The 12652-nt window shown below is 43.3% G+C and overlaps 1 protein-coding gene across 2 annotated transcripts in view; it reads left to right on the top strand.

Annotated features, from left to right (window-relative positions):
• The window catches only part of LOC109882559 (phosphatidylinositol transfer protein beta isoform-like), a 53636-nt gene extending 40984 nt beyond the window's left edge, over window positions 1-12652 (top strand). Inside the window, exons 7-11 of one of the 2 annotated variants that reach the window (XM_020474657.2) lie at window positions 8186-8263; window positions 8446-8556; window positions 8705-8827; window positions 9097-9181; window positions 10141-12652. In XM_020474657.2, coding sequence (XP_020330246.1) covers window positions 8186-8263; window positions 8446-8556; window positions 8705-8827; window positions 9097-9144 — 360 coding nt within the window. In that variant the 3' untranslated portion in view covers window positions 9145-9181; window positions 10141-12652. The remainder of the gene's footprint in view (window positions 1-8185; window positions 8264-8445; window positions 8557-8704; window positions 8828-9096; window positions 9182-10140) is intronic. The other variant, XM_031826331.1, reaches the window with a different exon arrangement.

The raw sequence follows: 12652 nt of genomic DNA on the forward strand, positions 1-12652 counted from the left end.
GCTTCTGTTAGCCTGCCAGTCTAGTGTCATTCCTAGCCCTGTGTCTGCTGCTGTTAGCCTGCCAGTCTAGTGTCATTCCTAGTCCTGTGTCTGCTTCTGTTAGCCTGGCAGTCCATTCCTGTCCTCCAGAGGATAGGCCTGCGCAAGGCACTGTGTAGAAACTCTGATCTATACGTCACCTTACTGACATACCGCTGACGTGCCATATTGTACAGGCCCTAACATAACAGCTTAATTAGCGTAGATCAGGAGATTTCTGCTAGTTGACTTGACCCTGTGTAGTAGTGATGGATACAATTACGTATCGCAATATCATTTTTGGGACAATCGATATTTGACTCAAAGTATAGATTTGTACATTTTTATAAATGTTTTGTTACTATAGGTAGAGTTAGCTAGCACTAGTCGTCTGTGCTTTTACACCTGCATTGCTTGCTGTTTGGGGTTTTAGGCTGGGTTTCTGTACAGCACTTTGAGATATCAGCTGATGTACGAAGGGCTATATAAATAAATTTGATTTGATTTGTACCTACGCCAAAACTCCATTTTTCATCCTATAACTTGTTCTCCATCTTCTTTATAAATAGTGAGCCAACATGTTTCAGCACTTTTATTTCCCTAACTGACCAAAACTCGAGTGGTGTGTCTTTCAGAGAGCTGCCCTCTGGTGGTGCACAGCGCTCACATCTGATTCAGTACATCAATGGCTGCGGTCCAAACACTTTAAAGACACACCCTATCCCCTCAGCCCTCATATTAAGTGGACACTTCTGATGACGCATCATGACGTCTGACGAGTTTACACTTGCAGGGCGAGAAAGGAATGACTTCCTCACTCGATCATCCTGTGATGATTGCGTTTTCAGCCAACGGTAGCTTGTGGGTGCTTATATGCGCTACAGTCAATTATGAGTGCATGTCTACTTATATTAAATATATCATTATTAATATACGCCTGCTGTATGATAGCTAGCTAACGTTAGCCTGCCTAGCGGGAACTTCTGAAGGAAAAAAAATGTTTTCCTACAATTTCCAAAAGATAACCAAACACAAACATATGTACTTTTTACGTAGTAGCAACATTTCTAGCTTATTTGCATTTGTTTTTTCTTACACTTGTATGTTGACATTGTTGTTTTTAAGTTTTTGCAGATTTTTCTTAGCGGATGTACAATCGTGGCAAATTGAATTATGGGGAGTTTCAGGCCCGGAGTGAACATCATTGTACACTCGCAAAGCCCACTAAAAATGAGGGCTTAGGGGCATACGTTGTAAACTTCCCTTGCTTGGCTAATCATTTGGACCACCCTCCAAGATGGCGACGGGGATTCCCCCAAGGGCATAAGGTGGACGAGGGTGTGTCTTTTTAAGTGTTTGGACCGCAGCCAATGACTAGAACAAAATGGATGGCTGTCCCCAAGCACTGTAGCTGAGAAACCATGCTCTTCTCTGTCTAGTCAGGCTACTGTGTCTGTAGTGTTAGTCTCATGTACAATACTGACTGACCACTCAGCCGGTAGTGTACCAGGACTACAGTGCAGTGGCTCCTGTACAGTACCCACAGCAGCCATGTAATAACATGAGGGGATCAGTGGTAGGGCCACGCCTTAATCTGAGGGGCCATCTGCTGCAGGTACACACACACAGGCCTGACGGATACAAAGGGACAAGGGGAGAGCCTGTGTGTGGTTGTGTGTGCGCCTGCCATCATGCTGCTCCAATGGCTTTCCTGCATCATAAGGGCATGGCGTTGATCTCTGTTCCCCAGAGCGTCGTATCATCCACTCTTCTGATTCTACACACAATATGTGAAAATCAAGAAATATGGAGCGGCTTCATTCCAGATACTATTATCATGAGTTTCCCTGTGTGCGTGTTCTCTCCTGCAGGTCTAGAATGGAGCTGTACTGTGTATATATATATATTGTTGTCAGTATCAGGGTTTCTATTAGGAAAATGTTGCACCGCACAAGTTACGTTGAGATTTGTATTTATTGGACATTTGAGAAATGTATCAGTCATCCATATGCATTGGGTGCGTACCCATTAAGCCATCCACTCACACAGCCAGCGCCATATTGGCTAAATGAGCCTCATGTACATGTCCTTAAAAGCAGCCTATAGCTAATTACAGAAACACTATTCCTTGTTTTGAGGTGTAGCATATACAACATTTTATAGCCTGTTTTGTTTTTTTACTTTCCTAAAACAATAATTGTCCCAACTCACGGTTCAGCTGTCGGAGATTTGACCACTAATTAGGCCTCTATTAATGCCATAACAAAGGGCTTAAATACTTATTGGCTCAAGACATTTCAGATTTTCATTTTTTAGCAATTTGTAACAATTTCAAAAACATAATTCTACTTTATGGGATATTGTTTGTAGGCCAGTAATTTTCTTTCTTCAATTTAATCCATTTTAAACTCGGGCTGTAACACAACAAAATGTGGAAAAGTTTGAGGGGTGTGAATAATAAGGCCCTGGGCATACTGTAGGGCGTACTGTATTAGCTCAGCTACCTCGTACCCATGCACGTTAATTCAGTACTGGTACTCTTTGTACATAGCCTCATTATTGTTGGATTAAAAATTGTGTTACTATTTCTTTTTTTTTAGCAAATATTTTTCTTACAACAGGTGTAGCAGTTGAAAAGTATTTGGCACATGTGACCAATAAAATGTGTATTTGAGTAGCCAATCTGACTAGTATAAAGAAATGAATGTTGATGTCGTAGAAATATGCCTGCGGTATGCTATCTCTCTGGGGCTAAGCTTCTCTTCCTTTTATGTGCACTACATGACCAAATAGTATGTGGACACCTGCTCGTGGAACATCTTATTCCACAATCATGGGCATGAATATGGATTTGGTCCCCCCATTTGCTGCTATAACAGCCTCCACTCTTCTGGGAAGGTTTTCCACTAGATATTGGAACATTGCTGCGGGGACTTGTGGCCAAATGGAAGCAAGAGCATTAGTGAGGTTGGGCGCTGATGTTGGGCGATAAGGCCTGGCTCGCAGTCAGTGTTCCAATTCATCCCAAAGGTATTTGATGGGCTTAAAGTCAAGGCTCTGTGCAGGACAGTCAAGTTATTCTACACTGATCTTGACAAACCAGTTCTGTATGGACCTCACTTTGTGCATGGGCGCATTGTCATGCTGAAACAGGAGAGGGCCTTTCCCAAACTATTGCCACATAATTAGAAGCACAGAATTGACTACAATGTCATTATATGCTGTAGTGTTAAGATTTCCTTTCACTGGAACTAAGGAGCCTGAACCATGAAAAACAGCCCCAGACCGTTTATTCCTCCTCCACCAACTTCACAGTGGGCACTATGCATTTGGGCAGGTACCGTTCTACTGGCATCCACCAAACTCCGATTCGGCCGGCAGACTGCTAGATGGTGAAGTGTGATTCATCAATCCAGAGAAGGCATTTCCACTGAGTCCAATGGCGGCGAGCTTTACACCTCTCAAGCCGACACATGGCTTTGTACATGGTGATCTTAGGCAGCTGCTCGGCCATGGAAACCCATTTCATGAAGCTCCCGACGAACAGTTCTTGTGCTGACGTTGCTTCCAGAGGCAGTTTGGAACTCGGTACTGAGTGATCCAACCGAGGACAGACGATTTTTACGAGCTATGCGCTTCAGTACTCGGCGGTCCTGTTTGGTGAGTTTGTGTAGCCTACCACTTCGCAGCTAAGCTGCTGTGGCTCCTAGACATTTTCACTTCACAATAACAGCACTTACAGTTGACCGGGGCAGCCCTAGCAGGGCAGACATTTGAAGTACTGACTTGTTGGAAAGGTGGAATCCTATGACGGTGCCACTTTGAAAGTCACCGAGCACTTCAGTAAAGCCATTCTACTGACAGTGTTTGTCTATGGAGATTGCATGGTTGTGTGCCCGATTTTATACACCAGTCAGCAACTGGTGTGGCTGAAATAGCCAAATCCACTAATTTGATGTAAATGACTATTGTAGCTGGAAACGGCAGATTTTTTTATGGACTATCTACATAGGGGTACAGAGGCCCATTATCAGCAACCATCACCCCTGTGTTCCAATAACACGTTGTGTTAGCTAATCCAAGTTATCATTTTAAAAGGCCAATTGATCATTAGAAACCCGTTTTGCAATTGTTAGCACAGCTTAAAACTGTGTGCTGACTAAAGAAGCAATGAAACTGGCCTTCAGACTGATTGACAGACAGATATATCTTTCTATTTATATGAGAGAGTAGCAGCAGTGTATGTGGAGAGTGAAAGCTGAGCACATCATCTCTCCATCTGTGACAACAGGATAGCTGTTTTCCAAGCAATCGTATTTTAAAATGTTATACAATCGGAAAACCGATTTCTTTCTCCTGGAGCATTTTCTTCCCCCTCAGAAAAGGGGAGAGGGAGAGAGTGGCTCGCTCGACACAGCTGCAGGCCCCAGCGAAACGGGCAGGCAGTCAAACACTTTCAGTATAGGATAATGTACTTTACTGTTTGACCAAATCATGGTTTTAGCCTCCTAAAAAAGAGGATGTTTTTAATGAGGTGAATGAGTGCAGCCTGCACCGATGCGACCAATATAGTTGTAGTCTTGAGCCCTGCCTTGTAGACTTTTCACTGTAGGCATACACTCCAACTTTCCTTTCACTTCAATGAAAAAGGCCTTCATCTTCGCAATCAATAATAGCCTAGGCCAAGTCTCTCTCTTTCACTCTCTCCTCAGCAGAACGGCAGCCCCGGACAATTTGGCCGGCTACAATTTTATTTATTGGCTTTTCATTTATTTTATCTACCAAAATCTGGAAATTACCGGCTAACGGAAACTCTGGTCAGTATGCATGTGTAATGCATTTTCTGTCCTACATGACTATAATGGGTTGTAATGTGTATATACACTGAGTGTAAAAAACATTAAAAATGCCTTCCAAAAATTGAGCTGTAACACCCCCTTTGCCCTCAGAACAGCCTCAATTTGTCAGGGGAGAGCATACAAGGTGTCAAAAACATTCCACAGGGACGCTGCCCTATATTGACTGCAATGCTTCCAACAGTTGTGTCAAGTTGGCTGGATGTTCTTTGGTCCACCACCCATCCTTGATACACACGGTAAACTGTTGAGCGTGAAAAAACCCAGCAGCATTACAGTTCTTGACATAAACCAGTGCGCCTGGCACCTGCTACCATACACTGTTTTAAAGAGGCTTAAATCTTTTGTCTTGCCCATTCACCCTCTTGAGTGGCACACATACACAATCATTCTTCAATCTGATGCCCTCAATCTCACACAAATTATCAATGAACCTACCAGGTACCTCCCCAAAGCCTTAAACACGGGCACCCTCATAGATATCATCCTAACCAACTTCCCCTCTAAATACACCTCTGCTGTCTTCAACCAAGATCTCAGCGATCACTGCCTCATTGCCTGCATCCGTAATGGGTCAGCGGTCAAACGACCTCCACTCATCACTGTAAAACGCTCCCTGAAACACTTCAGCGAGCAGGCCTTTCTAATCGACCTGGCCGGGGTATCCTGGAAGGATATTGATCTCATCCCGTCAGTAGAGGATGCCTGGATATTTTTTTTAAATGCCTTCCTAACCATCTTAAATAAACATGCCCCATTCAAGAAATGTAGAACCAGGAACAGATATAGCCCTTGGTTCTCCCCAGACCTGACTGCCCTTAACCAACACAAAAACATCCTATGGCGTTCTGCATTAGCATCGAACAGCCCCCGTGATATGCAGCTGTTCAGGGAAGCTAGAAACCATTATACAGAGGCAGTTAGAAAAGCCAAGGCTAGCTTTTTCAAGCAGAAATTTGCTTCCTGCAACACTAACTCAAAAAAGTTCTGGGACACTGTAAAGTCCATGGAGAATAAGAACACCTCCTCCCAGCTGCCCACTGCACTGAAGATAGGAAACACTGTCACCACTGATAAATCCACCATAATTGAGAATTTCAATAAGCATTTTTCTACGGCTGGCCATGCTTTACACCTGGCTACTCCTACCCCGGTCAACAGCACTGCACCCCCAACAGCAACTCTCCCAAGCCTTCCCCATTTCTCCTTCTCCCAAATCCATTCAGCTGATGTTCTGAAAGAGCTGCAAAATCTGGACCCCTACACATCAGCCGGGCTAGACAATCTGGACCCTTTCTAAAATTATCTGCTGAAATTGTTGCCACCCCTATTACTAGCCTGTTCAACCTCTCTTTCGTGTCGTCTGAGATTCCCAAAGATTGGAAAGCAGCTGCGGTCATCCCCCTCTTCAAAGGGGGGGACACTCTTGACCCAAACTGCTACAGACCTATATCTATCCTACCATGCCTTTCTAAGGTCTTCGAAAGCCAAGTCAACAAACAGATTACCGACCATTTCGAATCTCACCATACCTTCTCTGCTATGCAATCTGGTTTCAGAGCTGGTCATGGGTGCACCTCAGCCACGCTCAAGGTCCTAAACGATATCTTAACCGCCATCGATAAGAAACATTACTGTGCAGCCGTATTCATTGATCTGGCCAAGGCTTTCGACTCTGTCAATCACCACATCCTCATCGGCAGACTCGACAGCCTTGGTTTCTCAAATGATTGCCTCGCCTGGTTCACCAACTACTTCTCTGATAGAGTTCAGTGTGTCAAATCGGAGGGTCTGCTGTCCGGACCTCTGGCAGTCTCTATGGGGGTGCCACAGGGTTCAATTCTTGGACCGACTCTCTTCTCTGTATACATCAATGAGGTCGCTCTTGCTGCTGGTGAGTCTCTGATCCACCTCTACGCAGACGACACCATTCTGTATACTTCCGGCCCTTCTTTGGACACTGTGTTAACAACCCTCCAGGCAAGCTTCAATGCCATACAACTCTCCTTCTGTGGCCTCCAATTGCTCTTAAATACAAGTAAAACTAAATGCATGCTCTTCAACCGATCGCTACCTGCACCTACCCGCCTGTCCAACATCACTACTCTGGACGGCTCTGACTTAGAATACGTGGACAACTACAAATACTTAGGTGTCTGGTTAGACTGTAAACTCTCCTTCCAGACCCATATCAAACATCTCCAATCCAAAGTTAAATCTAGATTTGGCGTCCTATTTCGCAACAAAGCATCCTTCACTCATGCTGCCAAACATACCCTTGTAAAACTGACCATCCTACCAATCCTCGACTTTGGCGATGTCATTTACAAAATAGCCTCCAATAGCCTACTCAACAAATTGGATGCAGTCTATCACAGTGCAATCCGTTTTGTCACCAAAGCCCCATATACTACCCACCATTGCGACCTGTACGCTCTCGTTGGCTGGCCCTCGCTTCATACTCGTCGCCAAACCCACTGGCTCCATGTCATCTACAAGACCCTGCTAGGTAAAGTCCCCCCTTATCTCAGCTCGCTGGTCACCATAGTATCTCCCACCTGTAGCACACGCTCCAGCATATCTCTCTAGTCACCCCCATAACCAATTCTTTCTTTGGCCACCTCTCCTTCCAGTTCTCTGCTGCCAATGACTGGAACGAACTACAAAAATCTCTGAAACTGGAAACACTTATCTCCCTCACTAGCTTTAAGCACCAACTGTCAGAGCAGCTCACAGATTACTGCACCTGTACATAGCCCACCTATAATTTAGCCCAAACAACTACCTCTTTCCCAACTGTATTTAATTTATTTATTTATTTTGCTCCTTTGCACCCCATTATTTTTATTTCTACTTTGCACATTCTTCCATTGCAAAACTACCATTCCAGTATTTTACTTGCTATATTGTATTTACTTTGCCATCATGGCCTTTTTTGCCTTTACCTCCCTTCTCACCTCATTTGCTCACATTGTATATAGACTTGTTTATACTGCATTATTGACTGTATGTTTGTTTTTACTCCATGTGTAACTCTGTGTCGTTTTATCTGTCGAACTGCTTTGCTTTATCTTGGCCAGGTCGCAATTGTAAATGAGAACTTGTTCTCAACTTGCCTACCTGGTTAAATAAAGGTCAAATAAATTTTACATAAAAAAAAAAAATCTTAAACCTCCTCCCCTTCATCTACACTGATTGAAGTGGATTTAACAGGGGACGTCAATAAGGGATCGTGGCTTTCACCTGGTCAGTTTGTCATGTACAGAGCAGGTTGTCGTTGTGTAAGGTATGTTTTTTGTTATTTACTACAGGATTATAAAGCAGAGGAGGATCCTGCTCTGTTCAAATCTACAAAGACAGGCAGAGGACCGCTCTCACCTGAATGGAAGGTACAGGATTGTACCTACTGTCACCATATATATCCCGTCTTGTCTGTGATAGTTAGTCATATTGACACACACACTACCATGCTTCTCTCGTTTGTGATGCTGGAGGTTAATGCCCCAAAATCAACATTGTAGAAAATAAAAATCCATTTGGCCTCATCCCTCCTGTGTTTCTCCTATGACAGAACGATCTGATGAACAAGACCGACTGTCCTAAGATGTGTGCCTACAAACTGGTCACTGTCAAGTTCAAGTGGTGGGGCCTGCAGACCAAAGTAGAGAACTTCATCCAGAAGGTACAATACTTTTATCTCTTTCTCTCTTTATCCTTTTCACATTTAGGGCCTCTAATGAGAAAACAGACTGATACCTAATATTGTTGTTCTCTGGTCTCTCCTTTCATTCCCTCTCCCCCTCTCTCCTCCCCCATCTTCCCTCCTTAAGCAAGAGAAGCGTATTTTCACTAACTTCCATCGCCAGTTGTTCTGTTGGATTGACAACTGGGTGGAGCTGACCATGGCAGACATCCGACGAATGGAGGAAGAGACCAAGAAAGAGCTGGAAGAGGTAACACACACAATTAATGTCTGCCATTTTCTTCATAGGTTTTAGACTTGTGCCTTGTTGTTTTTTGTGGTGCATAGATAGGGACAGATGATGAAAAGGTCACGAACACATGATTCCAGAGGCATTGAGGGATCAAGGACCACAATAAACAACAAATCACCTATCTAGGACTGACCGTGACCCTCACTAACCCCTATGGCCTTAACCTTTGACCCTCCTATGAAGCTCTCTGATTGGTCCAGCTGACAGTTCTACTCTGCTGCCTTTAGATGCGTGAGAAGGGCACCGTTAGAGGAACCTCGGCAACGGAAGAGTAACCCCGCCCCTATAGGTCAAAGGTCAGAGACAGGCTGAGTAAGTTCCCCAACAGGACACAGGAAATTACATCATCGTGGTGTTGGAGACTCATCCTGTACCTGCTCTCATCTCTCTCGATCCCCCCCATTAATTTGTTGTTCATCACGTTTTTCTCCCTTTTTCCAGCTGCATGTTGCCTTGCCTGTCTAATGAAACAATCTGCTTTTGGTTCAGTCTGTCGTTTGTCTATGGTGGTTTTGGAGTTCTATCTGCATGTGGGGCTCTCATTCCGTTTCTCTTTTTTTCCATGGCGTCTGCATCCTGTCTCTCTTTTTTTCCATGGCGTCTGCATCCTGTCTCTTTTTTTCCATGGCGTCTGCATCCTGTCTCTTTTTTTCCATGGCGTCTGCATCCTGTCTCTCTCTGCAGTTCTGCTCCTCAGCTCCTGCTGCATGACTTCTTCTCCTCCTTACCTCTTTGAAACCTTTTGTCCCCTTGCTGTCTTATTAACATGGTGTGGTCTGTGTGTGGTTCCAGGTGTTGGGGCAGCGCTCCTACCCTGTTGCTCTCTGCCATCTTTCTGCATGTATCATGTTGCCTACAGATGGAAAGAGGAGTTTTCACTATGATGGAGATGGGTTGAAGTGATGTGACTGCTAGTAAAGAGGAAACATTATTCTCAATTTCATGAACTAAACATTGGCCATTAGTTCACAATGTAGTACGTTTAGCTGTTGCTACATTATATATATATATATATATTATATATATATATATAATTAATATATATAAATATATATATAATTAATATATATAAATATATATATAATTATATATATATAATTAATATATATAAATATATATATAATTAATATATAATATATATATATATTATAATATATGATGGAAAGAGAGAATATGTTCACTCCATCACCTCAGTCTCTCCTACAGACACACATTTTGTCCTTCACTGTGTGACCCATGTGTGACTATAATCTGTTTACTTCCTACGCCAGCTGCGTAGTTCAGGTCAGGTCCGAGGCATGAGTGCTGCTCATGAGCAGTGAGGTCGACCAACCAAACCCTTCCATGATGATGATGTCACCAAGCTCACAAAGAAGAGGAAGTCAGCTGCTCTACTTCCTGTCTCCCATGATTCATATAGGGGTTTGTCCTGATTGGTCAATAGTAGTGTACCGACCCCCAATCACACGCCTCCTATTCACATTTAAAAAACGATTTGCACAGAAAGTACATTTAAATTGCCTGTAACTATAATTGTTAGTTAATTATGAGACAGGCTTCATTTGTATCCAATACACTCAAAGCCAATCCTTTTAATCAGACTAGAATGTTATTTTACAGTCCTCAGTATATGTTATAGTTTCCCCCTAAATTGGAATCGGATCACTTGTTTTTGTTTTCTGTATTTTGTTCCCTGTTGGATACTGTATCTGTCATGGCTCTAGTTGGATACTGTATCTGTCATGGCTCTAGTTGGCTTCTGTATCTGTCATGGCTCTAGTTGGCTTCTGTATCTGTCATGGCTCTAGTTGGCTTCATCCTTGTTTCGGTCTCCTCCCTCAAGACTAAGTTCTGTAGAAACCCTTATCCGAGGTGTGGGGGTCCGCAGACTTGAAATAAGTCCAAAATGGCACCCTATTCCATATAGTGCACTACTTCTGGCCAGAGGGCCGGGTCTGAATAGGGTGCCATTTGGGAAGTCGATTTAGCACATCAACCCCTGTCTGGCAGGTGGCTGGAGGATGTTTTTTTGATTTGACCCTGTCCAGGCCTGTTGAGTGGTTTGACATGCATGTATATGATTCCTGCCCTCTGACCGATTTTGTTGCATTGCTGTCCTTTGATCCGATGTGTTTTCCTTTTTAATGTGTTCAGGTTTGAAACATTTCATCCATTGTTTGCCCCAAGTGAGTGTTCGCTGAGTTCATACATTTCAGAGCTGCTAGATCAGCTGTCACTTGTACCTGTATTTCAGGTGTCATTCTACTCGGATGATGGAGAACAGATGGAATTAAACCCTCCTGCCCCTTTTGCTTTCTGCTTACCTGTAGTCACGTCGCTAATGACTTCGGGGCTAGAATTTGGTGGCGTTGAAATACTTTAAAAGTATTTGATAGATACCCAGGTCTGCTGCACCGTTAGGAGGGACAGAAATACATTGCCCTTGTGACTGATGTCTCAAACTGGTATTCCCACAGGACAGCTAATTTCTACCACTGTAGTGTTGACTGTCCTCTTATTTCATATTCACGGTTATAAAACATGGTCAGGTCCACTCCAGAGGAGTGTTTCCCAAACTCTTTCCTGGGGCCCCCTGGTGGGGGGCAGGACCGTGTTTGGGGAAAACCCTGTTCTAGATGACCTCTATCTCCAGTACTGTAATTATATATAGTAGGGAGCTGACTCAAATGGCACCCTGTTCCCTATATGTAGTGCACATATAGTAGATAGGGTGTTGAGGTTTAGAATAGGTTGTATTACTCTTGGAAAGTTTGTCAGATCAGTGGGCAGTCCAGACACTGCTCTGACAGGTTAGGATTGGAGAAAGTAATGTTCCTAGAGCTGTGACTTAGGTAAAAATGTTCCGCTTTCAGCCATACTGTAGTTATATTACCCCTGTGAATGTAGTGTGTCTATGGGATAATGCATGTCTTAGTATGCAAAGAAAATATTTTTGTGTGGATAATCACACATTCTCCATCAGCGCAACCATGTAGCTACCTGCTGCAGCATTAACAGATAAGGATATTTGATAGTTTATTCCCGTTATGTTGTTTTACATTTTGATCTCCAGGATCATGAAGCCTTGGAGTGAAGAGAGACACTGTTAAAAGGAGAAGTTGTATTCTTTTGTCCATTGTGTTTCTCCTATTTTTTTGGGATGTTTTTTTTATTTTTTAGATTTTAGCCGTTCCTGTTGGGTCACACAGCTGCATCCGACAATGGCTGCATCTACACAGCCAGCCCAGTTCTGATATTTTTCCCTCCACATCCCATCTGGCTGGTCAAAAGATGAGAATTGGGCTACCTGTGTAGATGCAGCCAATGTGACCCATAACTGTCGCAGGTGATGATTTGGATTAGTCTTTATAGAAGTACCAGTGATGTGAGCCAGGGTTAGAAGGGCCTAATGGAGTATCACTTAACTCAGTCCTGGGGGTCCCCAGAGGTGCCCCCTTTTCATTCCAGCCCAACACTAAAACTGAATTAACTAGTTTTCACCAAGCCACTGATTACTTTAATCAGGTGTGTTAGAGATGAGCTGGAAAACTGTGTGTACCCCCCCAGGAATGGATTCAGAAACACTGGCCATCAGTCCATTGTATCTGTATGGTCATCATGCCTAAGCACTTGCAAAATAAATTTCAACAATGCATATAAATGTATATTTTCTGATCATGTAGTGAATGTAAAATGTTAATATTTTTGTTTTTCACAGCTTCTGAGCTGTGCCAAGGTCTAGACAATAACAGAATATCTATTAAAATTTAACACAAAACTCCA

Source organism: Oncorhynchus kisutch, linkage group LG6, assembly GCF_002021735.2.
Source record: "Oncorhynchus kisutch isolate 150728-3 linkage group LG6, Okis_V2, whole genome shotgun sequence".
Taxonomy (NCBI): domain Eukaryota; kingdom Metazoa; phylum Chordata; class Actinopteri; order Salmoniformes; family Salmonidae; genus Oncorhynchus; species Oncorhynchus kisutch.